Source organism: Manacus candei, unplaced genomic scaffold (assembly GCF_025592945.1).
Source record: "Manacus candei isolate 608988 ecotype Guabito, Panama unplaced genomic scaffold, ASM2559294v1 h1tg000049l, whole genome shotgun sequence".
Taxonomy (NCBI): Eukaryota; Metazoa; Chordata; class Aves; order Passeriformes; family Pipridae; genus Manacus; species Manacus candei.
In genome coordinates, this window is record NW_026138097.1 from 3,856,338 (window position 1) to 3,881,915 (window position 25,578).

The window sequence follows — 25,578 nt, forward strand, 5'->3', positions numbered from 1 at the left end:
GTCTCAACGTTATTTCCACCTCACATGGGACATGGACTCTTACAGGATAATTCAGGATAAAGGGATCAGCTTTTCTCCAATATTGTTGTTGTTGCTGCCACTGATTTAATACAGGCTTGTGATCCCACTGCAACTGGATCTAGTTGAATTGAATAATATACAACTGGTTTATGGTGAGGTCCTAATTTCTGCATTATCACCCCATTGGCTATAGCTTTACATTATGAACACACAGAATGATAAATTTTGGTATAATCTAGGAGCATGAGAGCAGGAGCAGATGCCAAAGCTCCTTTCATTTGCTTTAAAAGCTTGCTCCCTCTCTGGGCCCCATATAAGAGGTTCTATCTCTTTGTTCTTAGTTGTCTGAGTCAGAGACTTAATCAGTTTGCCTAACACCGGGATTCACAGCCAACGAAATCCCACAGCTCTAAGAAACCCTCATGCCTGCTTTTTCACGACCAGACGTAGGTGCTTAATTATAGATACTAGTCTTTCTATCATTCATTTCTCCTTCCCAAAACAAAGATGAAACACTGTAACTCTCTTTTGACACATCTGAGATTGGGTAGAAGCGCACAGTGTCCCTTCTTGGCTAAGGCAATCCATAAATTTATAGTGTCTAGTACACAAGCATTATCACCTCTATTTACCAATAACAAATCATCACATACTGTCCAACAAACAATAATGTTACACCTTAATTACAGTGCAGTAAGTGCCAAAATTCTCTGCACGTTCAACAGGCCTCTACCTCTTGAAAGGCACAACAGAACCCAACAGCAAGAGTATTTTCCTTTCCTTTTCACCGAAAGGCCAATCTAAAACATTAGGCAATAGAACCACAGTTTCCTGCTCAGGCAGTACTCTTCACATATCATCTTTCTGGAAGCAAACGAAACAGGTCAATATAAATAACACTATTTTGAAAAGTGAAAAGGTTTCCTGCTGCTCTGACCACACCACTGAACTGGATCACAGGTGATGCCCTCCATTTAGCAATAGAACTAATGAAATCTCCTTGAGAGCAACTACAACAGTTCTCATTATTCTGGAGGAAATATTCAAATATTATTTGTATGTTTATTGTTGTCTTACCTAATACAAATGTACCTGTAGAAAAATGTGCTTTTATAAATATTTTCAAAAAGTACACATAAAATATTATCATAAGTACTAGTCTATAGAAAATCTCATACAAAAAATAATGCAGTGTTTCAGCTGATGTGCACCTTCTAAAGAACCTGCTCTTGACATGGTATTTTAAGTTTACATCCAAATAATTAAATCAAATAGTTATATCTAAATCTGGATTCACATAAGTTTTCCAGAAAAAAAAAAGGACACAAATAGCACACATTTTGAAGATGAGTATGCCTCTACAAGTAGGTGTCCTAGAATTCTCCCTTTTGAAGAGGCTCCACGTGCAAACACTAAGAACACATCGAAGTGAACAACCACCTATAAAGAACTGGTAAAAAGCACTATCTGCTTTGCCATTGACCAGGAAATGAAGTGAAAAGCTTTAACTGGAAAATGAAAAAAGAGGAGCTGTTTTGATTGAAAAACTGTGAAAGATAAGCTGCTTTTATTGACAACTGTAAAAGGCAAGTTGCTCTAATTGAACAAACTACAAGAGTCAAAAACTGTTTAACACATATTGCTTTAATTAAACAGCTGTTCTTTAATTCAAATACCATTAAAGATAAGTTACTATAGTTTAAACGCTGTTAAAGACAAGTGGCCTTAATTAAGGAACAGTGGGTATAATTTAAAAACTGCTACACAGTAAGGGCTTCAGATAACTGCACCCTCCCACATAAGGTACATAGTAATGGACCAGCCAATGGGCATTGAAAGCGTACTGTGGGCTTTAATTAAAACAATGTTAAGCATATTTCTATCAAAAATTAAATTGTGTGAGTTAAGAAAGCATATAAGCAAGTGTCCAACAGGTCACATGGGCTGCTGCTGTTGTTGCTGCTGCTGCTGTTGTTGCTGCTGCTGCTGGGGTTGCTGCTGCTGCTGGGGTTGCTGCTGCTACTGGGGTTGCTGGTTCACTCATCATCAGAGATCATAGGATGAGAGATCACAGGACATGTGACCATGAGAGAAGATCAGAGAAGAAGATGAAGAGGACATGGGGAATAGAAGACGGAAGACCAAAATTCAGAGCCTGATGGAGATATCCCCCACCATAGAGGACCAAATCTACAAGCCAGCACTGAGCCCATGGTGGTGATAACCCCTTTTCTGTGCTTCTAGTAATTTCTCTTGGCTTTTCCTCCTTTCCTATTTTCCTTCTTTCCCTCCTCTCTTTTTGTTTCAGAAAATAAAGTTGAGTTATTGTTTCAGAATCCAACATCTGGCCTCGTTTGTGCCTTAATCTTGCTTGTGGGTATATTAGAACCTAATTCCTCTCTGCACCTAAAAGTGAATTGGAACACCACTTCAGCTAGTGTTTTGTGAAACATGTTTTATCTGGGCACGAATTGCCTATTTGTTAGTTGCAAAAGAAGAAAATCCTTTAAAAAGCCCACAAAAATTTCGAATAAACTCTTAGGTTAGACTCTTGAAGGAATCACTGTACATTTAAACAGTCTACAGTACACTATTTTGAATAGTTTTGCACATAATCTTGCAAGTTTGTACTGGCACAAATCATTCCTAGAAGAGGCTGAGTGGTTTTGTTGATGGTATTTGGATGGATTTGCCTTTTTTAATTTTTTATATAAATAACTCAGTCTTTTCTTTCCGAATCAAGTTCAGCCAAGCCCACAAAACATCCCCCAATATTTGCAAGGAAATGGCAGGAGATAGGCCATTCTCCTTGGAGACTCTGCTGCAGATACAACAGGTATGGCCTGGTACAAGGCTGAAAACCACTCAGATTTTCACAGGTTGCAAGAATTCACCAGGTGCCAATAGATTTACAACACTTCCTAGGGTGTGGGCCTCTGTCTCGGGGCAAACCCAAGAACACTGGGCAGACATGGCATAAGCACCTGCTGGGTGCAGGCCAAGGGACCATTTCCAGCCATTACCTGCCATCCAGGGCATAACCTGCAGATTGCACACACCAAGCTACCTGCACTAGGTGTATTACTCAACATGACCACCCAAATTTCACAAAAATTCTTAATTTTACTTGAAAAGATAAACTTCCCACTCAGTAAGGGGAAATATAAAGGATGTTAGAATTTTAATTATCTGACCATGCAGGCGACCTGTGATAACACCTAAAATATTGTGATTTCCTATAACATGTTGAGAGGACCATTTCTTTTGCTAAAATATGGCACAACTGGCACAGTTGAATGTAGTTTACCCCTGAACAAAGAAAAATAAATTGCCATTCAGCTGCACGCAGCACGCTCAGGACAGCGGGACACCAACACTTGTAGAAAAAAAGCTGCTCTGCACTAATAAAATCCCATTTTGTTGAAAAGAGGTTCTCTGAAACCACTTTTATAACTTTCATGTTTTCCCTGCAATTATTCCAAGGAATCTGTTTCCCAAACCACCACCATTTCCCTATTTCCTCAGCTCTGCTCTTTCTTTTATTTCACAGGCTCTCCAGTTTGTCAGGCACTGGACTGCTGAGAGAGCAGAGATTGCGTGAACAATTTCTCCTGCATTTCTGTAGGCTTTGCCTTGGCATAGCTGGGTATAGACTGTAAAAAATACTGCATCGTTAACATGGCTTCAGGATTTGAAGCCAAGACAAAGAAGGATCTCTGTCAAGGTTAAGGAGGAGTCCTGAGAGGTAAACATGTGCCCTCAGCTCATATGGACACCTGTTATAATCCAATTAGCACTGCACAGCAAAGTATGTTTCTTTTATGTACCCAATACTGTAGAAGAAAGATCACGCATCGGGGTGTAGTAACAGTATATAACGGGCATCCTTTTGTAATAAAGCGGACATTTTGCCGATCATATTGGTCTCAGAGTAACCTGTTCCGAGCCCCTCTGCTGATACTGGACAACTCCACGGTTCAGAAAAAACACATATAAGCCTTTTTTGCAATTAATATGTTAGGGAAACTTCCCTATCCAATCATCTAGAAGCCACTCTGGCAGTTATACTCTCACCATCTGAGCTAGGACCCTTAACAGTCTACTCACCCAATAGTCTGCGGTCTTCCTGCTGAGTCATCAGCTCTTGCTGTGTCTCTAAGTGGCCAGTCACCGGCTAGCACCTGGGTGTGTGCCAGGTCATGCTTGTTGCCTGGGGCTCCTGCTATTTCTCGCCATCCAGGGTGCAATCTGCAGCTTGTACTGCAGCTGCTCACCGAGCTACCCGCAGTAGGTGTAGTCCTCAACAATACTGATTTCAAATCCTTGTGGATAAGTTTAAACATTTGCAAAAATGTTTCTTTCTCATTTTATTGTACCCTGTGAGCTAGAGGCAAAAGTAAAATAGGTTTAGGTGTTATAATTTAAAAAGTACTGTACTTAAAGAATATGTGTGTAAGTGTTCAAATACTTTCATCTAGCCTGAAAATTGTGGGAATGCAAATTCATCATGAACTAGAAATGAGAAGAGATTTCAGCAAGAAACCATGGGATTTAAGCAAAAGCAAGGAAGAACTGTTTGCACCACCTGTGATAAGCAAGACAAACTAACAGTCTTGTAAACAACACGTGATAGCTCTCTTTATGGTTTTGTTTTGCCCCATCAGTGGTTGTAACCATTATGGAAAACTACTTGCTTATCTGTTTAATGGAAAAATACCCCTTGTGTGTCCCTGCCCCCCGAACCCCGGCTATGAATGAAATGCAAAAGTACTAAGCATGCATGCCCCTTCTGCAAACCCTATATATACTAAAGGTTGTAATCAATAAACAATTCAGTTTGTCCATACAACCTGGGTCCACACCACAGTCATTACAGAAAATATTGTTATATTGCAAGTCTATCTGGAGCACCGATAACCTCAAACCTACCATTCCCACTGCCTCACTTAACAACACCAGCAACCTTTCCCTCTTCTTTGCCCTTAGTAAAAGGGTGAAACGGTTACATACTCCAGAGAGCTCTGGATAATAATCAGATGGAGAAGGCTCATTTGTATTTTGGTATGTTATCCTGTGTGATTGTGTGCACAGAAAGCTAGATCAGGTAAACAAGGTCAGTCTAAATGGGTATGGCTTGTTAAACATTGATCTGATTTGATCCCACTGAAATTTCTGAAGTCTTCATTGTTTACTTCAAACAAGCAGCTGACTCAGAGCAATGTAAATCCTGCTCTTTTTTTGTGATGATGAAGGTCCTAATTGCAGTTGGATTTATCATTTGAGTGAGTGTGAAAAGCATAATAGAAAAAGATATCCAGACTCTGGTTTCTGACTCAAATACAAGGATAACGACAATAATCCTTTATGACTTGAGCTATTCTTGAATTCTTGTCCTCAAAAACTGCAGATTTTTCTGCCATTGAGTTAGGATGTTTTTGAATTTCTGATCTGCATTTCACTGTTTGGTTAATGAAGCATTATATGGTATAGTAGGTTATAGTACTCTCAGCATAAATTTCTATATCATCCATTTAACTTCTGTTAGCACAGCACATGCCTAGACATTTCCCTTCTTTCTATAACACAACTCCCCTTCTAATTTTCCTTCTCATTCCCACAGTCACGATACCCTATGAGAAGCCAGGTAGGTCATTAAATCCTCAACCTGACTCTCAGATCACTAAATTTAATTCCTAACAGTGAAGGTCCAGTTTAGACTTTGAATTATCTCCCTTTGTTCCTATATTATGCCTCTGTGACTATTTCCCAGGCAGGCTTTCCTAAGCGTACTTCTCTGCATTACATTTCTGTTACTGTCAAATAGCCTGAAGCCTTGATTTCACCTTTCCACAATCTGGTACAGCACTTAGTCATACAATGAGGTCTTATAAGGAGATGTCTTCTGCTTTCATTCAGCTGATAGTCATCTGCTCCTCTATTCTTTTTAATGTAATGTTAAGCAACTCTAATTCTACAATTAAGGCTTGACTGCCTTGTTGAGAGCCAAGATTAAAGCAGGAACAGAATCTAGTTTTTCCTGAGTCTCAGACCTTCACCCTATATACATTCACCAACAGTCAAGTTCTTCTTGTCAGAATCAGGACTAAAATGCCAGCTCAGTTTCAGATGTCATGATATTGCACTTGACCTACTTGTCAGGCAATATTGTAGCATGAAGTCTTTGTGTTGTGGTTTGGGAATGGTATTCTCCAATTCCACGCTCCCACCGAAATCACACTGCTGCTTGCTCCCCCCTTGGATCTCCTTGGAGAGGAGAATTGGAGGCACAAAAGACAAAGATGATAGGTTGAGACAAGGACAATTCAATGGAAGCAGCAATGAAACAAGAAAACAAACAGTAAAAGCAACGATATTAATAACAAAAGCGTAAAAAAGAGAGTGATTCACATGCAAAAATGCTCACTGCAGAGCTCAGAACCTGACTGCAACCTGAAGAGATTCCTTCCTTCTGGAAAGAGACTGCCTTTCCCTCACCCCTGGCAATGACTTGAGGTAGTATAGAATAAGTTGGGGTCCTAGCCATGCCCCCTCCTGACTACTACAAAAAATTAACCTTGTCCTGGCTGGAACCTGGCCTTGTAACCCAATATCCAGGAATAAGCAGTACTTGGGCAGAATCTTCCAACTGTATACCTAGTATACTTTCAGTGCTGAATCAGTCAGGACTGATTAATAGAAAACTTTTTAAGTTTTCCTGTCTACAATATGAAGGAAAATCCTAAATCAGGAATAAGTAATGCCAGTACAGTTGTCTCTGAGTTGTGTTCAATCTGCACCATCACTTTGTAACATTCAACAGATTTCATGGCCACAGAAGTTCCTTCTATATTATACACCTTAGCTACCTACCTATGTGAGGTATGGCATGCTCAGAATGCCATCCTGTAACTGTGTGAAATACTGCACCATAGAGGTAAATTATTTTGCTGATTTGATCTGCACTGCCTATGATGATGGCAAATGCCCCCATCCTTTTAATCGTGAGGAGGGGATTTTTGCCCTTCTAAATGATCATAAATCACCATGAAACTTGTATTATAAATGGGATGTCCTATCTTTATCCTCATTTCTACATATTTATCATGTGTTTCTAATAATTCATATGGTCACAGTCATGGTCAGTTGGTGCTACGTTACTAGATACATCGCATGTTTTTGTTCAAACTTAGGTCAGTTATTCCAAATCCCAAGCCATATCTTTAGTTCCTAATCTTCTTGTGTGAAGCAAAGAGTGTTGAAGGTTTAATAACATTTTTCATATCCTATTTCTACGATTTGACACAAATCTCTTTTTAACCACTGTAGTGAACTTCAACTGGCTTTGTGACACATAAAACTTTTTATGCTTGAAATAATGGTAAGGCCACAAAGCCTTCCATTCATTTAAATCTGCATCAACTATTCAATAAGACTGAATTTCTGTAAGTGATTTTTCCATTTAAATACTATAGTCCTTCAGTTTAGTACAGTACATGAAATTTAATAATACAGCAGACATAATATGAGATTATAAGAATTATTAAATGTGTTTATTTCTGCAGTAGATCTAGAAATCCACCAGTTAAAAATGAAAAAACTACTTACAGGCAAATAGTGAAAGTGGTTGTGGATGTTTGACACCTGTCTCATTTGCAACTGAAAGGAGAAAATACAGAGAAATAAAAAGCATTAAATTTAAATGTTATATTAAGATTAATGATAATATGAATTTTTATGCATCTATAGGAGAGAAGACTGTTCACAGTAACACCAGTTGCATTAGTAAGTACAGTAAGAAAAAAGTAAGATTAATCCATCTATATAAATGAAAAGTCCCAGTAATTTTGGAAGCCCAGAGGATGATTTAGTAGCAAATTGAATGAAATTAAAGGATCTGTGCAAAGGAATCCTCTGACATTTGGAACTGAATGTAGATATCACCTAGGATAAAAACTGTACAAATCCCGCTTTTTTTTCCTGCCTTAGATTTATACTGGCATAGGTCAACATTTCTGTGACCCAGACGGTACACAGTTAGTCAAGAGCATAAACAATTCTGTGGGGTTCTCACAATATTAACTACAGCTGAAAAAGAGGAAAGTTTTCTAGGAGAGGAATTACCATCTACTCAGGACTTTTTTTTTTCCTAGAGCTAGAATAATCACAAGGAAGAGCATTGATAAGTTCACACAGAAACCTCGCCAATTCTTTGCTTTCTTTTAAAATGCTGTTTTCTATATACAAGACAAGCCAAGCTAAGAAATCTCAGAAAAGGATGCAAACTATGACAGGAACTGAGAGTCACAGGTTCCTAGCAAGAAAATGTCAACTAAACTACAATGGACCTTTTGAAGTCAGAAAATACTTTGACGAAATTTAATTCTTCTGTCAAGGCTTAAGGTTGTCAGTTTAAGTTTGGCTTTATTTAAGGCCTATATCCAGTGTCACTGAAGCTTTCTTACTTCCTCTTCAATCTCTACTTTCTGATTAAGATGGCTCTAGCACTCACCCTAGTGAACATAAGGTCTTTTAATAAATCACTGTCTCATTTTGCCCCCATTAACCAGCAGCCTTTACAACACCAAGTGCCTCTGTATCAGCCTGAGGAACTCGCCAGGTTGGCTGGAGCAAAGGCCCTGACATCTTTTAAGTCCTGCAAGATGCCCTTCCTTGGCTTAAGACTGTCACAGAAACTGTAGCACAAACCCCAACCACATAAGCTCTCCTGGGACATTGTGTGCAGACATTGGAGTGGCTGAACAGTTATGCAGGTCCAGAGTGGTTCATAGTTTCAGAGACAAAACTGGCTCTGCCTCAGGTGATGGCATGGTGAAGGAGAGTGTAAGACTACATGTCCTTTTGGAAGAATTTGTAACAAAGAGTTAGGACTTGTTTTCACTTAGGAAGTCTTTCCTGTCTAAGAGTATTTTTCTCAAAAATAGTCGGATGTTTTTATTTCCCTTCTCATTTTGCATCCCAGAGAAAGCTGCAGGCTCTCTCTTTCCCTGGAATGCAGAGAGATAAACAGATGTTACAGGCAGGCACAGCAGAGAGGGTCTGGAGGAGAAGATAAGGGGTCTTCGAGAGATGTGTTTTGCTGAGGCCCAGTGCTTTTACAATTGGTGCAGGATTTCTTTGTGAGTTTTTAGTGTTCTCGACTTCAGAATAAACCTTTGGATTCTTTCCACTGCCTTGGCATTTTTGGGGGTACCTGCGTGTACCGTACCACACAGAGAGGCAGCAGCATCCTTCATGGGGCTGGTATCAAAACAGTTGTATTCAGTGACATCAAGAACCATGCCTGAAAATACTGCTATAGCCAATATGAACAGGTCAAGCAGCCGGGCTTTGTCTTTAACTCAAGAGACAACAGCTTGCAGGAGGTAGGCTAAGAGATTGCCTGCCAGACTGGTGTCTTCTGGGCTCCTATGTATCTCTACCACAGCAGAGACTGGTCAAATTCATAATATGCACTGATGTCTAAATTGGAGCATCAAGTGAACTATTAGATTACTGAGGAAAGGATCTGCTAAAGGCCTTTTAACTGTGCTATTATTTGCTTTAGAGTAGTTCATCCACTTTGGTGGCAGATGGCACTCTCTGGTCACCAGGGCTTCAGGTGCATGGGTCTCTGTGGAAACAAGTTAAGCTAGCAGCACCTGCATTCAGTTAATTAGAATCAAAAGGGATTGTTGTGGCCTTGGAGCTGAGAAGGAGTGTGTGAATCAAAACATTGAGTTTGCAAAAAATCCTGGGAATTCTAGTTAACTGAATGACAACACCAGGTGCTGTTTACCAAAAGAACCTTAATAAAAGTGGAATGCAGAGAGAGCTCTGTGGAGAATCCTGAAAACGGAATCATGGTGTGTTCAGCCTCATTTCTTCAGCGCCCATATTTGCCATAGGTCTCAACTTTATGCCATCTTGCAACAACAGAACTCCACCCAGCATCTGTGTTTGGGCAGCTCATCTCCCAAATTCACAGCGTCCAATACAACAGGTGTCATTAACCCTCTAAAATAAAATAAAAAAAAAAAACAAAAAAACCAAAAAAAAACCAAAACCAAAACCAAAACACCAAAAAACCAAAACAAAAAAAAAAAATTTTCTCATCCAGGCTGCATAAGTTTGTTTTCAGTTGGCAGTGCTTTCCAATGACATCAGATGGTGTCATATACAGAGTAAAGCTCTTTCATCTGGAATACAGCCATGCAAAGCAAAGTGCAGGTAGTATAGCAAAGCAATGAGCAGGACAGAAAGCACAGGGCCTAGGAACTGTCCAGGACCAATGAGGTGTGTGCATAAATAAGGGAAAGGTTTCAGAAGCAAAGAGGATTTCTGCATTTGCTCTGTGCAAAAATCTTAGAAGATTTTACTTGATGCAGTTTTTACTATGGAAATTCTGCATACTTACCCTACACTTGTCTTACAGGAGTCTTTGGAGACACAAATAACAGACATGTAAATAAGACTTTTTCTCCAGATGGCCTGAAATCTTCTCAACCCTGTGTTTATTCAAGTTTATTAATAGTAATAAGCTTTTGGATGAAAGCAGGTATGAATTAATAAAGCTGGAGAAAGAAGATGAATTTCTGAGAGAGTAAGTCACAATGCATATCAAAAATATTATCTAGTATTTCCAAAGATTTCCTGTACCACTGTCCCTTTAGATATGCTTATTCTCCAGCCATGCTCTACCCTTGTAAGCTGAAGTCTAGGCTGATTTTCATCTGATGAGATTATCAGCATGAAAACTGCAGATATTTACTTCATTCTTCTAAGAATTCTTCAATTTCTACCCCACCATTTTATTTTTTTTTAAATATAAAACTATACACATTTCAAGTTATTTTCCACTCTAACCTAGAAGCAAATAAATCTTGGAAGGGTATAGCAAAGTGCAGGTATTTTGTAAGAAACTTCTGGTCCTTCAAAAAGACAACCATGACAGGCAGGAGACATCATCCTCTAATCAACCCATTACAGGAAAATATTCACAATGCTGCCTGTGCTATCTTGTCCAGGTAGACAACAAAATACCAGGCCTAGCCATTTCAAAAGCTTTATGTTGTATCATAACTGCCTGGAAAGCTCAAAAGCCTCAAACTGCAATTATAAAAATATATCAGTTTTTTTATTAACATGGATCACTTGTATGCAAGTTCACTGCATGCCCACTTTATAGGCAGGCTTCATTTTTTAATGCATGCCCTATAAAACTATTTACTACAGTTTGCCACCTTTTTTTACAGACAATATCCATTTCAGCACTATGCCACCTCAGTCAACGTAGTTTTCAAAGATCCTTTGCCAAACTCCCAATACAATGCAAAGAAAAATATACCACTTCATAGTATTGACTCATCAACACTGACAGACACAATATCTGTGTTTTGCCACTAAGTAGCTGAGAGGCTGTAAAAAGAATGTTAGGTATTTTTTACCCACCAGTAAAGACATTTTTTCAAGGTGACTTCTTGTTTTTTAATCAACCAATGGGCAGATGAGCTTAACTATACATTTCATGCTGTTAATAAATTTGTTAGTGTTAGGAAAAGTACATTAGATAAGGTCAGAACTCAGATACATAGAAAAATATACACTGAATATACAATCTGAATATTCAGATATATCTAAACTCTTCTCTGAGATTTTTCTTTTCCCCTTCAATTCCACGTATTTTGAACAGCATTCCTGCGAAAAAACAAAATTTTTGGATTGCCCTAACATATCATCTCCTGATAATCTTTTCCTTTAAAAATCAGAAGAATAAAAAGACAGTACTGTGACTGCTGAGACAATTGTGTCTGTTTACGTTTTATAGGCAAATCAAAATAAGATCACGTCTGGAAACTCCAGCGGCCTTTCTCTTAAAGACTATGACATTAGCTGTTTTATAAACTTACCAAACTCAGTCTTAAAAGTAGCTTGCTTTTCATGCTCATTCATCTTATATAATGACACTTTGCCTGAACCTGATTGCAGTGTCAGTTATGACCTATCATTTAATTTGTGTCAATTCATATTGATGTATCCTTGCACCAGCAACCTCTTTAAACTGAAAGAGTTTTTTTCTGATGCTTAATCCTCCTCTAATTTGGGCATGGAAAGACTGAATTTTCCCATTTCACATTTTTTGTGGACTAAAATACCATGGCCATCCAGTTTTGTCTCAAAGAGTAGGTATCTTCATATCCCCTTCCCAGTTTTATTGAACCTCTTCAGTGTCGATTCATTTTCTCACAGGTACCATATACAAACATTTAAGGGGACTTATTCTTGCCTGGTCATATATTAGTAGATGGCTGTGAGACATCCCTCATACAATTCATAGACTCTCAGATCACAGCAGACATTATTGTTATTAAGTCCTCACCTACATGATCTTTCACTCCATATATTCTGTAGACAGAATGTCCTCCGGTTCTTTCAAGTTTACAGAACAAATGGTTCTGGTCACACAAGCTCTAGTCTGCTCTCATTTCCAACCTCTACCATGTCAGTCTTCACAGTATGAACAGCACAAGCTCTTTGCCTCCCTTGCCATACACATGTACTTATGCCTCTTGGCACACAAGTCACCAGCAGCATGTGATGGATCCATAATTGTTTGCTAAGAGCCTGAGAATGGCTACCAGAAAAGTTGAGAATTGGATGACAGAAGAATAACTCAAAATATATAGAACTTCTCCACAGTAAGAGAAGAGGAGAAGTTCTTTTGGCTTTGGGTATATGACTTTTTTTCTTTTTTTCTTAACCTTGAAGTGTCAGGTTGATTTTCTACATTTATAGTTGTCTTGGTTCTGACCAGGACAGGGTTAATTTTTTCCAGTAGCTGGGAAGGGGCAGGGCTAGGAGACGGAGATTATTCTATACCACCTCACGTCATTGCCAGGAGTGGGGAAAAGGGACTCTTTTTCCGGGGAGAAAAGGGTCCTCCTAGTTGAATCACAGAATCAACCAGGTTGGAAAAGACTTCCGAGATCATCAAGTCCTACCCATGACCCTACACCACCCTGTCAACTAGACCATGGCACTAAGTGCCACATCCAGTCTCGTCTTAAAAACCTCTACAGACGGTGAATCCACCACCTCCCTGGGCAGCCCATTCCAATGCCTGATCACTTTCTCTGTAAAGAATTTCTTTCTAATGCCTAACCTAAACCTCCCCTGACACAGCTTAAGACTGTGCCCTCTTGTCCTACTGCTGTTTACCTGGGAGAACAGACCAACCCCCACCTCGCTCCAACCTCCTTTCAGGTACTTGTAGAGAGCAATAAGGTCTCCCATGAGCCTCCTCTTCTCCAGGCTAAACAGCCCCAGTTCCCTCAGCCTCTCCTCATAGGGCCTGTGCTCCCAGTTCCTTCACCAGCCTTGTTGCCCTTCTTTGGACACTTTCCAGCACTTCAGTGTCCTTCCTAAACTGAGGGGCCCAGAACTGGACACAGTACTCAAAGTGCACCCTAACTAGTGCTGAGTACAGGAGCAGAATCACTTCCCTGGGCCTGCTGGCCACACTATTCCTGACACAGGCCAGGATGCCATTGGCCTTCTTGGCCACCTGGGCACACTGCTGGCTCATGTTCAGCATCCTGTTTAGAACCCCCAGGTCCCTCTCCACCTGGTCCCTCTCCAGCAACTCTATCCCCAGCCTGTAGTGCTGAAGGGCATTGTTGTGGCCAAAGTGCAGGACGCGGCACTTGGTCTTGTCAAACATCATACCACTGGATTCAGCTCATTTATCCAGCCTGTCCAGGTCCCTCTGCAGAGCCCTTCTACCTTCCAGCAGATTGACACTCCCCCCCAGCTTGGTGTCATCTGCAATTTGCTGATGGTGGACTCAATCTCCTCGTCCAGATCATCAGTAAAGGTACTAAACAGGACTGGGCCCAACACTGATCCCTGGGGGACACCACTAGTGACCAGCCTCCAACTGGATGCAGCGCTGTTCACCACCACTCCCTGGGCCTGGCCCTCCAGTCAGTTCTTAACCCAACAGAGAGTACACCCCAAGCCGTGGGCTGTCAGTTTTTCCAGGAGTATGCTGTGGGAGACGGTGTCAAAGTCCAGATAGACTATATCCACAGTCTTCCCCTCATCCACCAGGGGGGTCACCTGGTCATAAAAGGAGATCAGATTGGTCAGACAGGACCTGCCCCTCCTAAACCTGTGTTGGCTGGGTCTGATCCCTTGTCCATCCTGTAGGTTCTGTGTGATCACACTTAGGATGACCTGTTCCATAACCTTGCCAGGCACCAAGATCAGGTTGACAAGCCTGTAGTTTCCCGGGTCTTCCTTCTGCCCCTCTTGTGGTGTCACATTAGCCAACTTGGCAAGTGTGGCAGCTGGAGCAGTGGGATGCATGAAGGAGCCTGTGACCCTCTGGGAGGCCCAGGATGGAGCGGGGTCCTGCTGGAGACCTGCAGCCCATGGAGAGGGAAGCCCACACTGGAGCAGGTTTTTCCCAGATAGGACTTGTGGCACCTGTGGGGTACCCATGTCGGTACAGCTCAGTCATGAAGGACTGCACCCCATGGAGGAGTGATCCATGGGACAGCAGTTTGGGAAGAACTGCTGCCTGAGGGATGGACTCACCCTGGAGAGGTCCATAAGGACTGTCTCCCATGGGAGGGACCCCACGGGAGCAGGGGAAGGACTCCTCTCCCTGAGTAGCAGCAGAAACAACAACTGAATGCAATCCCCATTCCTTGTCCCCCTGCACTGCTGGGGGGAGGAGGGAGAACATGGAAGGAAGGAGGGGTGGGGGGAAGGTTTTAAGACTGTTTTATTTCTCACTCTTTGGCTCTTATCCTGTTAGTAATAAATGTAAGTACTATCCCCACTCTGAGTCTGTTTTGCCTGTGCAGGTAATCAGTAAGTGACCACTCCCAGCTCTTATCTCTACTCATGAATCCTTAGCTGTTTTTTTTCTCTCTCCTCTGTCCAGTTGCAGAGGGAGAGTGAGAGAGCAGCTTTAGCAGGTACCTGGTATCTGGCCAGGGTCAACCTACTACAAAGTGTTACCAGATTATGATAGAAAGACATTCTTCTGACTGGCATACCCTTGACCACCAGTAATCCTCTGTGAGCTTCTTCAACCACTCCTCCATTGCTCATCATGTTCCCCTACTTGCAGGATTTGAGTGGAAACATTAAGCATGTTTATCTCTTTCTCACACTGCACCCTTTACTCTTTTTTAGTTGTATCTCCCCTGTACAAAGACACAGGTATATTCCTGCATAGTTGAGATGTTAAGTAAACTGTCTCAGTTTAATGAGACTGAAATGTTTCCTAGGGGGAATGAGTTATGAGGAAGACCAAGCTCCTCCCTCTAAGCAATTGTAAATCTGAAATTGAGAGACGCCAATTGAGGAAATATGAAGAAAGAAAAGATAACAGCCCTTTATTAAAGGATATATGTGTATAGGCAGAACAACAAAAGAACACAAAAAAACCCAAACAACAATCCTGCACCCAAGGTTCCCAACAAAAACAGTTCAGTACTTTTTGCCTTTTGGTGCAATTCCAACCACGGTCAGCAGGGGGTGCTGTTGGATCACTGGAGGAGCAGAGCCTGCAGCTGCTCCCTTGTGGCCAGCAGGGGGCGCTGTTGGGCTCTGGCGGTCGCTGGGGGGGAGATTATCCCTCCCCACTGAGAAGGGGAAGGAGGAAAAGGGGGAAAAAGGGGGTTCTTCCTATGGACTCACACTGTCGACAGCTGGCTCTGGCTGGGATTCCCTCCCCTTCATCACTGGGTACAAGCTGGTGCCAACATGGGAATGGAGGAGGGAAGGGGCGGCATCTTCCCTCAAAAGTTCCTCCGCAGATAGTCCTGGCTTCTCTGATGAAGTCTGAGCAGGTCCGGGCCATGGGCAGAACAGGGCATGTGCTTCTGGCCACCACCTGAGACAGATGACTGAACTTCACATGCCTTAGTCTGGCTCAGTTCAGCAGCTCATCTGTTTTTTAAATACTGGCCTGTCTGTCAGATATAGCCCTTGTATATAATCACTAATTATGATGTAGTCTTATGTATGTAGACATGATGTAGACATCACTCCAAATTGTGAGTGCAGGGGTATGAGAACCCCTTCCATGAAGCATGAGTAGTTGGTACCTGGCCAAAATGACCCAAAGGAGCCCTGGCAAAGGGCCATGCTCAGTGCTGCAGAAAAAGGCAAGAAAACCCCCCAGAGACACTTGCTAGCCCACTGTGGGAGGAAAAAAAGCCTTCCTCCCCACAGCTAAAGGGTACAACAGGCCATCTTCATGGTACCTGAGCAGCAGGCAGCAACCTAGACAAAAGGGACTGGAGGAGCCCTGAGCAGTGGTCCTGCTGATGCTGCAGAGGAAGGCAAAACTTCCCAAGGACCAGAGCCAATCTGCCAGAGGGAAAATTCCTTTCTGATCCCAGCACTGGCGGTTAACTATTCCCTCAGACTTCTGAGAGTGGCTAAATGCTCCTGGCCTGATCGTCCTTCAGGGCAAGAACCCTTCCCCTTGCCTGACAGAGTGTTCCAAAGCACTGGGACCCTTGGCAATATCTCTGCATCCCATTTCTTATGACTGCTGCACCTGGTTCCACAGGAGATGAGGATGGAGAGCTCCACAGTGTTCCTCCAGAAGGCATTCCCTTGGTCTGGCTACTGTTCCCCAACTGAAAAAGCTTTGGACACCTTCAGGGGTTGGTGTTTCTTCTCATCTCCAGTACTTCTCCCTCAGCCCTCTCCAAGTAATTCCACCAGCTCCTCAAGGACTTCCTTTCAGATGTCTACAGCCTGGCCCCAGGGCCAACTTTGACAGAAGGACATGGGAGGATACTCCCTTTTGTCCTGCCTCAGGCAGACCAGTGACTGCTGCGTTGCAAGGTAGCGGCACTGAGATATGGGGGTGATATGTCTCCCCATATGCAGCCCTGCCTGCAGCAGCCCCACCCACCAGCATCCTTCAGAGCCTTTGGGGGGGCTGCCCAGCATGCTGTCCCTGCCCTTAGTGGTCATGCACTGGGCACAGCTGCTGGACATCCCTCATGCATTCTCTGCCACTCGGCTCTCAAGGACCAATCTCATGCAGTTACTCCTCTCAGACCATGGCAGAAATCAACCCAACAGACCACCCCTAATAGGAGACCCCTCTCTGCACCAGAGCTAACATCCCTGAGACCCTACAGCAAGGAGGACAAGAGGCTTGATCTGTCTGGGCACAAACCCATTTCCTGGAGTACAAGGGGGCTGATTTTGGCAACTGCAGCTTGGAGAAAAGCAAAATGTAACCAGAGCCATAAGAATGAATGGATGGTGCCAACAGACCACCATGGAAATTGCACTGGCTTTGAAAAACAAGTGAGAGGAGCTAACACTGGTGTGGTGGAAAGGTCGGTCATTTTCAGACCTTGAACATTTGGATCAATGCCCAAAGGATGCCAGTTCACAAGGAACTTGTTCACTCGATTGTCTGATTTATGAAATCTAACCTGGCATGTAAGGCTCAGATTGAATCCTATCCCAGCTTTTAAAACACCCGTTTTACCCATGTTCTTATGCTTCATGAAGTGAACTTGCATAAGTGTTACCAACTGCAAATCAGCACCAATTTCTTTGATAAAATAACCTGCTCTGATATTCGAGCAATCATAGTTAAATTATACTAGCATGTACATACAGTTGTATTAAAATATTCATGTAAAATGAATATTCAGAAAAAATAGAACTTCTTTATGTAAAAATTAAATTAATACACATCAGTAAGAAACAGTTTAATATACTTTTCCAGGAAAAATGCTGTAAAGACTTACATCAATATATATAAATAGGCAAAACTCCTCAAAGTCTGGAGGAAGATTCAAAAGTGTTTCTTTAGAAGAGAGTTTTCATCCACTTTTACTTAAGTCAACTAGCAAAAAGATCTGGATAAAGCAGTTCCTTCTCCCACCTTACTTTGACCCCTCACCGAGTGCTTAGCCCTGTTCCCAAAGAGTTTCCACTGGAACTGGATCAATGGTCAGATGATATCACTATTTACAAACTTAAACTCCCAGTCTCTCCTGTCATTTCTACATCCATAGAATCATAGAAAATAGTTTGGAAGGGACCTAAAAGATCACCTATTTCCAGCCCCCTGCTGTGGACAGGGACACCTTGCACTACACCAGGTTGCTCAGAACTCCATCCAGCCTGGTCTTGAACAGCTTCTCTGGGCAACCTGCAAGTTTCAATGCCTTATCACACTTGCAGTAAAGAATTTTTTCCTAATATCTAATCTAAACCTACTTTCTTTCAGTTTAAAAGTATCATCCTTTGTTCTGTCACTACATGCTGTTGTACATAGTCTTGCTCCATCTTCTTCTAGGCTCCCTTAAGGTACTGGAAGGTGTAATTAAGTCATCCCAAAACCTTCTCTTTTCCAAGCTGAACAATCCCACCTTTTCCCTTTCTAATAATGAATAATCATATAACATCAATAAACTAAACATAGCATAGACTCACAGGATAGAGATGACTATCACACCATCTGCCTTGATATTAGTGGGATCAGCACTGTAAAAATACCTGCAGTTAGCAAATATTCACATTGTATTTATTACCATTTTCATTCTAGTGCACATTTTATTGTAGTAGGAAGAAAAGCGCAAGGAAGACTACTTTTGTATTATGGTGCACTAATCCTGTCCTTACAGACTCTTAGACTGGTTGATTGCGCAAAAAAAAATATGGCTGTAAAAGGCTTACAGCATTGGGTCAAAAATGCTACAATCCTTATAACAAATCCTTGAAATAACATAAACTCACCATACTGCTCTGAGTCTATCCAAAAACATATTCACCATGGCCAGACCATGGTTCTATGTTGTGCCTTGCAAATTCAACAGCAAGGGAGAAACAGCAGTCCTCAAATGTTGCAGTAAAGATGAGACCAAGGCTACAGAGACTTTTGTTAAACTGGGCATAAGAAAAAGATTGTACCTTCCTAAGCCTCAAAAGAATTTCTACAAAATCTTAAATATTTCTGCACTTACTTGAGGAGATAACTTTACAGCAAGTGACTGCCAACAGAATTTTCAAATACATTTTGGAGTAAAAAAGGACTTTAGTAAATTTCTCTCCCTTATGTGCAGCCTCTAGAAAGTATGCTTGAGTAACAGGAAAAGTGGAGTGAGGAAAAGGAGAAGTCAATATCATTGTTCACAGTAGTGGCTTTCATTTGACCAGATCAAGACTGGCACAGTGTTAGCAGAGGCGTGGAACAGATCTGAAAGCCTTAGATATTTTGGACCAGCAGGTAATACTGTGGGACGTAAACCAGAAGATGGTGTTCATCTTTTTTTCACAACACAATAAAAAGTGAAGTTTTTAACTTCAATCAAACCCACTAGACTGAAAAGATCTCCATTCTACACAAGTAAACATGCACATCTATTGTTCCCAAGCCCATCATTGAAAACTTTTGTCATCAGTTTATTTTCTCCCACAGGTCTTCTCAATTCAATAGATTTCACTTCAGTGAAAACCACAACAAAAAGTTGACATTTACTGAAGATAGGCAGGGCCACATGAATTCTACTGTGGCGCTGCAGACAAATTTAAACATCAACCTTACTCATGAATTTAGTTCAGTGATAGTAGAAATGCCTCTTAGGTGTGGGAAGAATAAAGAGAAAATTCTGCTTTCACTTGCACCTAAGAATAAGCTAGCAGAGGTGGGAAGGCTGCTGAAAACAAAGGGGTCGTGTGGGAGTCAGAGAAAGCATAATTTATTTTCCATCACCTAGAAAAGGAGCATCTTTTCTACCACAAAATTCACACCCACCTTTAGCACTACTGCTTCTGAATTTTTGTCCCACTAATTTGCAATTTTCTGCATGTCAATAAGCAAGTTCTGTTCATAGGGGAAAGTGATATTACTGCTGAGAGCTCAGATCAGGCTTGAGCCCATTTTTCTGTATTCTATCATATAAAAAAAACCAATCCTCAAGATGAGAGAGAACTTGTTCAGTTTTATCACTCCACTGTCACCCCATGAGATTTTGTTTGTTTGAACATAAAACCAAAATACATTCTAGGTGTATCCAGACTCAGAATTACCTCCTTCAATACCACAAACTCATTATGATCCCCCACTGAAACATATATCAACAGCTTGACACGTACCAGGAGCATTCCGATCTGGGTTGTCAGCTCATTAAGGAAAGGGATGGTGACACACTGTGGGTATCCAGACTTTTAACTCCTCAAAAGTTCAAATATATTCACATCTGAGTATTTCATGCCCTGACTCATTCCTTCCCAAGATAGATTTTAAAATTTTTATGCATTTTCATGTGTTCATAGTTGGTTACAACATCACAGATACCAGAAAAGGCCACCAGATACATCAAAGAAACATTCACAAGCCCCGTGTGAAATAATTTATGTAGCCCTTTGCATATTGTTTAATAACACTCTTTCTCCAGATCAAAGGGATTTTTCACATTGTCTGTCATGACATATGTCTCCAGCAAGAACTAAATACAAACATTGTGGGTTTTTGCATTCTGTGACATAGTTTATAAAATGCAATTCCTGGATCTTATTACACTCACACATCTGGCTAACCACTGTGGTAATAACTATGAGGAAAGAAATCACTGCGCTTTTCACACTGGGAGATGACACTTAGTACTTTCACAACAATTCACAGGGCTTTTGGAACAGGAATAAATTAAAAGGACATGAATCAAAAGTTTCCTCACTTGGTGAAACCTCCCCAGCAGCAACCCACTGTTTTCTGACCGATAGCAGCTCTCGCACAGAGCTCTGTCCCTCTCTCCATAGCTTTGGAGAGAACTTTTACTGTCCTTCTTCACCCCTGTTGTTGCCTAGCAACCCACAGAAAAATCCTTAAAAGAGGAAAAACAAGCAAAGGAGAAATAAAAAACCCAAGGGAAATAAATGTTGTTACTGGCTAGAGAAGCAGACCTAGGAGAACTATGTTCCCTCTGGAAATGGGCTATTTCCCCAGTTCCACTACAGTACATCTGACACTACGGTATCAGATGCCCTCAGAGGACAGCGCTGCTTGGGCCCCCGCCCAAGTAGGTGGGTACCCAGAGGCCCTTCACCACACTTCAACTGAGCAGCCAAGAGGTGGCGGTTTCCCTGACCTCTGAAGATAGCAGCCATTGCCTGAGGGAAGACAGCGAGGCTTACGCAGTCCCCACCAGCTGTCCACTCCACTGGCCCCTTAGGCTGTCTGTGCATGTGGAAGGGTAGGCCGGCAGGTCTCAAGGAAGGGGCAGGCATGCTTTGCTGACAATGTGCAAGGTAACGGCCCAGGTGTAGAGGGGGTGTGCACACACCTCCAGAGGCTACAAGCTGGGTTCTAAGCCAGATAATGGAGAAGGCCAATAAGAAACAGACCCTGTAGAGGTGGGATGGTCCTTTCTATCATATCAATTTCCCCCCTTAAACAACTGGATCAGGTGTAAAACTCCCCCCTGGGGGAGGTATCAGGACATTCACATTCACAGGTAGGCCTGAAGATATTCATCCCTTCAGATGGGGCATGAAGCATCCCCAGACTCATTTCTGAGGCCTCCCACCAGAGGACTGCACGTGATCCACAGTGTTATATCAGAGAGTGTAAAACTCCTCCCCCCACTCAGGGGAGGCACCTGGGCATTCCCATCTGAACCTGAGAGTCTGTAAATGGCACCTTGTCTTTTAATCTCTTGAGGCTTTTCTAAAGAAGAACATTTGTGGAATAAGCAGTATATCTGGATTCAGGCCAGAGTGTAGGCACAAAAATTCAGAAGGAAATCTAAAATCTTAAAATTTGACACAATTATAAAATCTCAGAGAACAATTCCAAACTGTCCATATCAAGATTTCTTGAACTATCGTCAGTGTCCTCAGCAGATATAATCAGCCACAGTCTCTCAGATTAGAACTGCAGATATAACTGATTATTATCTGAATATATGAACTTGCAGTGACCTTTCACTCCTAAATGAGAACTTCCTAATGTACTCAACTTTCATATGTAGATTTTGAAGATGCAGAAGTTTCATCGAGCTAAATACCAAGAGCTAAAAAACTAAAAATATGCACAACAGAAGTGAATAATTTCTTTCTTTCTTCTGATTTCTTATGAAGAATCAAATGATACAACCTTACTGGGTGTGGTAGTTTGGTCTAAGCCTTCCTTGGTGACCAGTTTGTAACCAAGGAAGGGCCCAGATTTACCCAGTATTCCCTACGATTTTTACGTAAGTTGGACTATAAGAAGAAAGGAGGAATGGCCTTCGGTCTCTTTCCTTCCGGTGGCTTGGAGGTGCAGGTTCCCTGCTGTTGAGTCTGTTGTGTTGGGGAGCGAGGCCTGGTAAGACCTTGGGAGACGGAGATTGCCGGCGATCATTCCAGCGTGACTCTCCATTGTCCCAAGAAGAGTAGTAAGATAGTCTTTTGCTAATTCTTCTAGTTGCTAGATCTTGGGCTACTGATTGGGATATATATATATATGTATTTTATTTTGGTTTTGTTCCTCTTCTTCCCTTTCCCCTTCCCTTTCCCTTTTCCTTGTAAAATTGTATCTATATTTCAATTGTATATAACTGTAACATAAGTGTAAATATATTTATATATTTATATATTGCTTTAGCTGTCTCTCTCTTGTTTCAGTTTTCTTGGTTGTTTTTCTCCCTCTTCTCCCTGAGGTTTTGGGGGTGTTGGGGGACTTCTTGTGGTAAGGTTTGGAGACTTGGCAGGGAGTCAGCTTCAAAGCATATCACTGGGTAATCACTGAGTATTTTGCAGATTTATTTTTCAGATGGAAACCACACAAATCACCCCTTTTGGAATTTTGATATGACAGCTTAATGTAATATCACAAGAAAATATAGAGTTGTATATTTCTAAATATAATCAGTCTGTTCCATCAATATAAAAAGTCACATGAGCTAGTTCCAAATGGTGACATTCGTACAAGCAGTCATTAGAAATCATGAACATCAGTGAAGTATGCTGCAGCCTGGCTTTAGATTGGTCTGTGCATGGATATGAACACTTAATATACACATTGAACAGGTTTAGCTTACAATCAAAAGAGATAAACATCCCATAGTCTTTAAAGTGCACATTTTAATAAAAGTTTAAAAAATACTATTGTAAGAAATACATCTGTAAAACTAGCAAGCTTTCAGAAAGCTTTATTAGTTTGAGTACAACAGGACAATACCATAACAGGAAGATAACTTCCAAGCTGAAGCCAGCTGGGGTCCATCCACTTCAGAGCTAGCCTGAGTTAGTTGTGCATGCAGTCTTGGAGGATACATAGAATTACAGAATTGGAAGGGACCCACACAGATCATTGAGTCCAGTTCTTAGTCTTGCACAGGGTCAACCCCAGGAGTCACACCATGTGCCTAAGAGTATTGTCCAAACATTTCTTCAACTCTGTCAGACTTGGTACTGTGACTACTTCCTTGGGGAGCCTGTTCCAGTGCCCAACCATCTGGATGGAGAACCTTTTCCTAATATCTAACCTAAACCCTCCCTGACACAACTTCAGGCCATTCCCTTGAGTCTTGTCTCTGGTCACCTGAGATATCAGTGTTTGCCCATCCTGCTCCTCTCAGGAGTAAGTTGTAGGCTGTGATGAGGTCTCCCCTCAGTCTCCCGTTCTTCAGGCTGAACAGACCAAGTGACCTCATCCGCGCCTCATATGGCTTCCCCTCAAGGTCCTTCACCATCTTTGTTGCCTTCATTTGGATGCTCTCTAATAACTTAATATGTTTCTTATATTGTGGCACCCAAAACTGCACACAATATTCAAGGTGAGGCCCCCTAGAACACGGTTGACCCTCCTGGCTGCCAGGGCACTGCTGACTCATATTCAACTTGCCATCAACCAGGACACCTCGGACCCTTTCCACAGCAGTGCCTTCCAGCATCTCATTCCCCAGTCTGTATGTACATCCAGGGTTGCCCCATCCCAGGTGCAGAATTTGGCACTTGTCTTTGTTAAACTTCATACGGTTGGTGATTGCCCAGTCCTCTAATTTGTTGAGGTCTCTCTGCAGGGCCTCTCTGCCTTCGAGGGAGTCAACAGCTCCTCCCAGTTTTGTATTGTCTGCAAATTTGGATGCAGGGTTGGAAGGGCTGCTAAACAAGTCATTTATGAAGATGTTGAAGATCACAGGGCCTAAGATGGAGCCCTGGGGAACCCCATCTAGTGACAGTTCAGCAGTCTGATGTTCCACCATTCACTATTATCCTTTGTGCTCGACCCATAAGCCAATTGCTCACCCACCACATGATGTGTTTATCAAGCTGTGTGCTGGACATTTTGTTCAGAAGGATACTGTGAGAGATGGTATTGAAAGATTTACTTAAATCTAAAAAGATTACATCAACTGGTTTCCCTTAATCAACTAGGTGGGAAATCAGGTTTGATAAGCAGGACTTTCCTCTCATGAAGCCATGATGGCTGTGACCAGTGACTGCATTGTCTTTCAGATGTTTTTCAATACTTCCCAGAATAATCTTCTCCAAGCACCTTTACCAGGCACTGAAGTGAGACTGACAGGCCTGCAGTTTCTGGAGTCCTGCTTCTTGCCCTTCTTGAAAATCAGGACATTTGCCGGCTTCCAGTCAGCAGGGACCTCTCCAGATTCCCAAGACCACTCAAAAATCATCAAGAGAGGTTTTGTGATGACGTCAGGATTTTTAGGATCTTTAGGACTTTTAGGATTCTGGGATGAATCCCATCAGGCATCATAGATTTGTAGGGATCCAGCTGGAGCAGCACATCCTGCACGATTTCAGGGTCAATTGGGAGTTGATGGGTTTCTCAGTCAAAGTCCTCCAGCTCAGGATACTGAGACCCCCTTGGTCTGTCATCTGTGTTGAAGATAGAGGCAGAGAAAGCATTAAACACCTGTGCCTTGTCTCTATCCCTGTTTGTGAGGTGACCATCTTCATCCTGTAAGAGGCCGACACTTCTATACTGCCTATTGCCATTAATATATTTGGAAAAGCTCTTTTTATTGTCCTCCACATTTCTGGCCAGCTTCAACTCCAATTGAGCTTTGGCCACACAAATTTCCTACCTACAATGTCAAGAAGCATCCCTGAATTCTTCCCATGTCACTTGACCTTGCTTCCACTGGGTATACACCTTCCTTTTTTGCCTTATCTCTAAGAGAAGACCCCTGTTCAGCCAAGCTGGCCTTCTACATCACCTGCTTGACTTCTGACATTTGGGAATTGCCTGTTCCTATGGCCTTAGGAAGTGATGTTTGAAAAGCAACCAGTGATGGACCCCAGTACCTGCAAAAACATTTTCCCAGGGGACCTTCCTTGCTAATTCCCTGAGCCGCCTGAAGTGTGCTCTCCTCATGCCCAGAGTTGAGGTTTTGCTGACACGTTTCCTCCTTTCATAGAGTTTAAACTCAATCTCTTCATGGTCACTGTGGCCATGCAAAGAGGCATCAGGAACCCCTGGCAACCTGTGACCTGAAGAGCTGTATCTACCATCAGCAGGTCTGATTGGCTGGAGGCCTCTGACAGAGGTGGTTCAGT

At 42.1% G+C, this 25,578-nt stretch overlaps 1 protein-coding gene across 15 annotated transcripts in view; it reads right to left on the bottom strand.

The window, feature by feature from the left end:
- The window catches only part of PDE1C (phosphodiesterase 1C), a 327,224-nt gene that overhangs the window by 266,577 nt on the left and 35,069 nt on the right, over window positions 1–25,578 (bottom strand). For 10 of the 15 annotated variants that reach the window (XM_051798718.1, XM_051798715.1, XM_051798724.1 and 7 more), the window contains exons 2-3: window positions 7,627–7,677; window positions 6,174–6,285 (exon numbers count right to left, since the gene is read on the bottom strand). The exons of 1 other annotated variant lie outside the window; for it this stretch is intronic. In XM_051798718.1, coding sequence (XP_051654678.1) covers window positions 6,174–6,285; window positions 7,627–7,671 — 157 coding nt within the window. In that variant the 5' untranslated portion in view covers window positions 7,672–7,677. Of the gene's footprint in view, window positions 1–4,128; window positions 4,399–6,173; window positions 6,286–7,626; window positions 7,678–25,578 lie in introns of those variants that run through there. 4 more of the 15 variants (XM_051798713.1, XM_051798712.1, XM_051798714.1 and 1 more) reach the window with 2 other exon arrangements.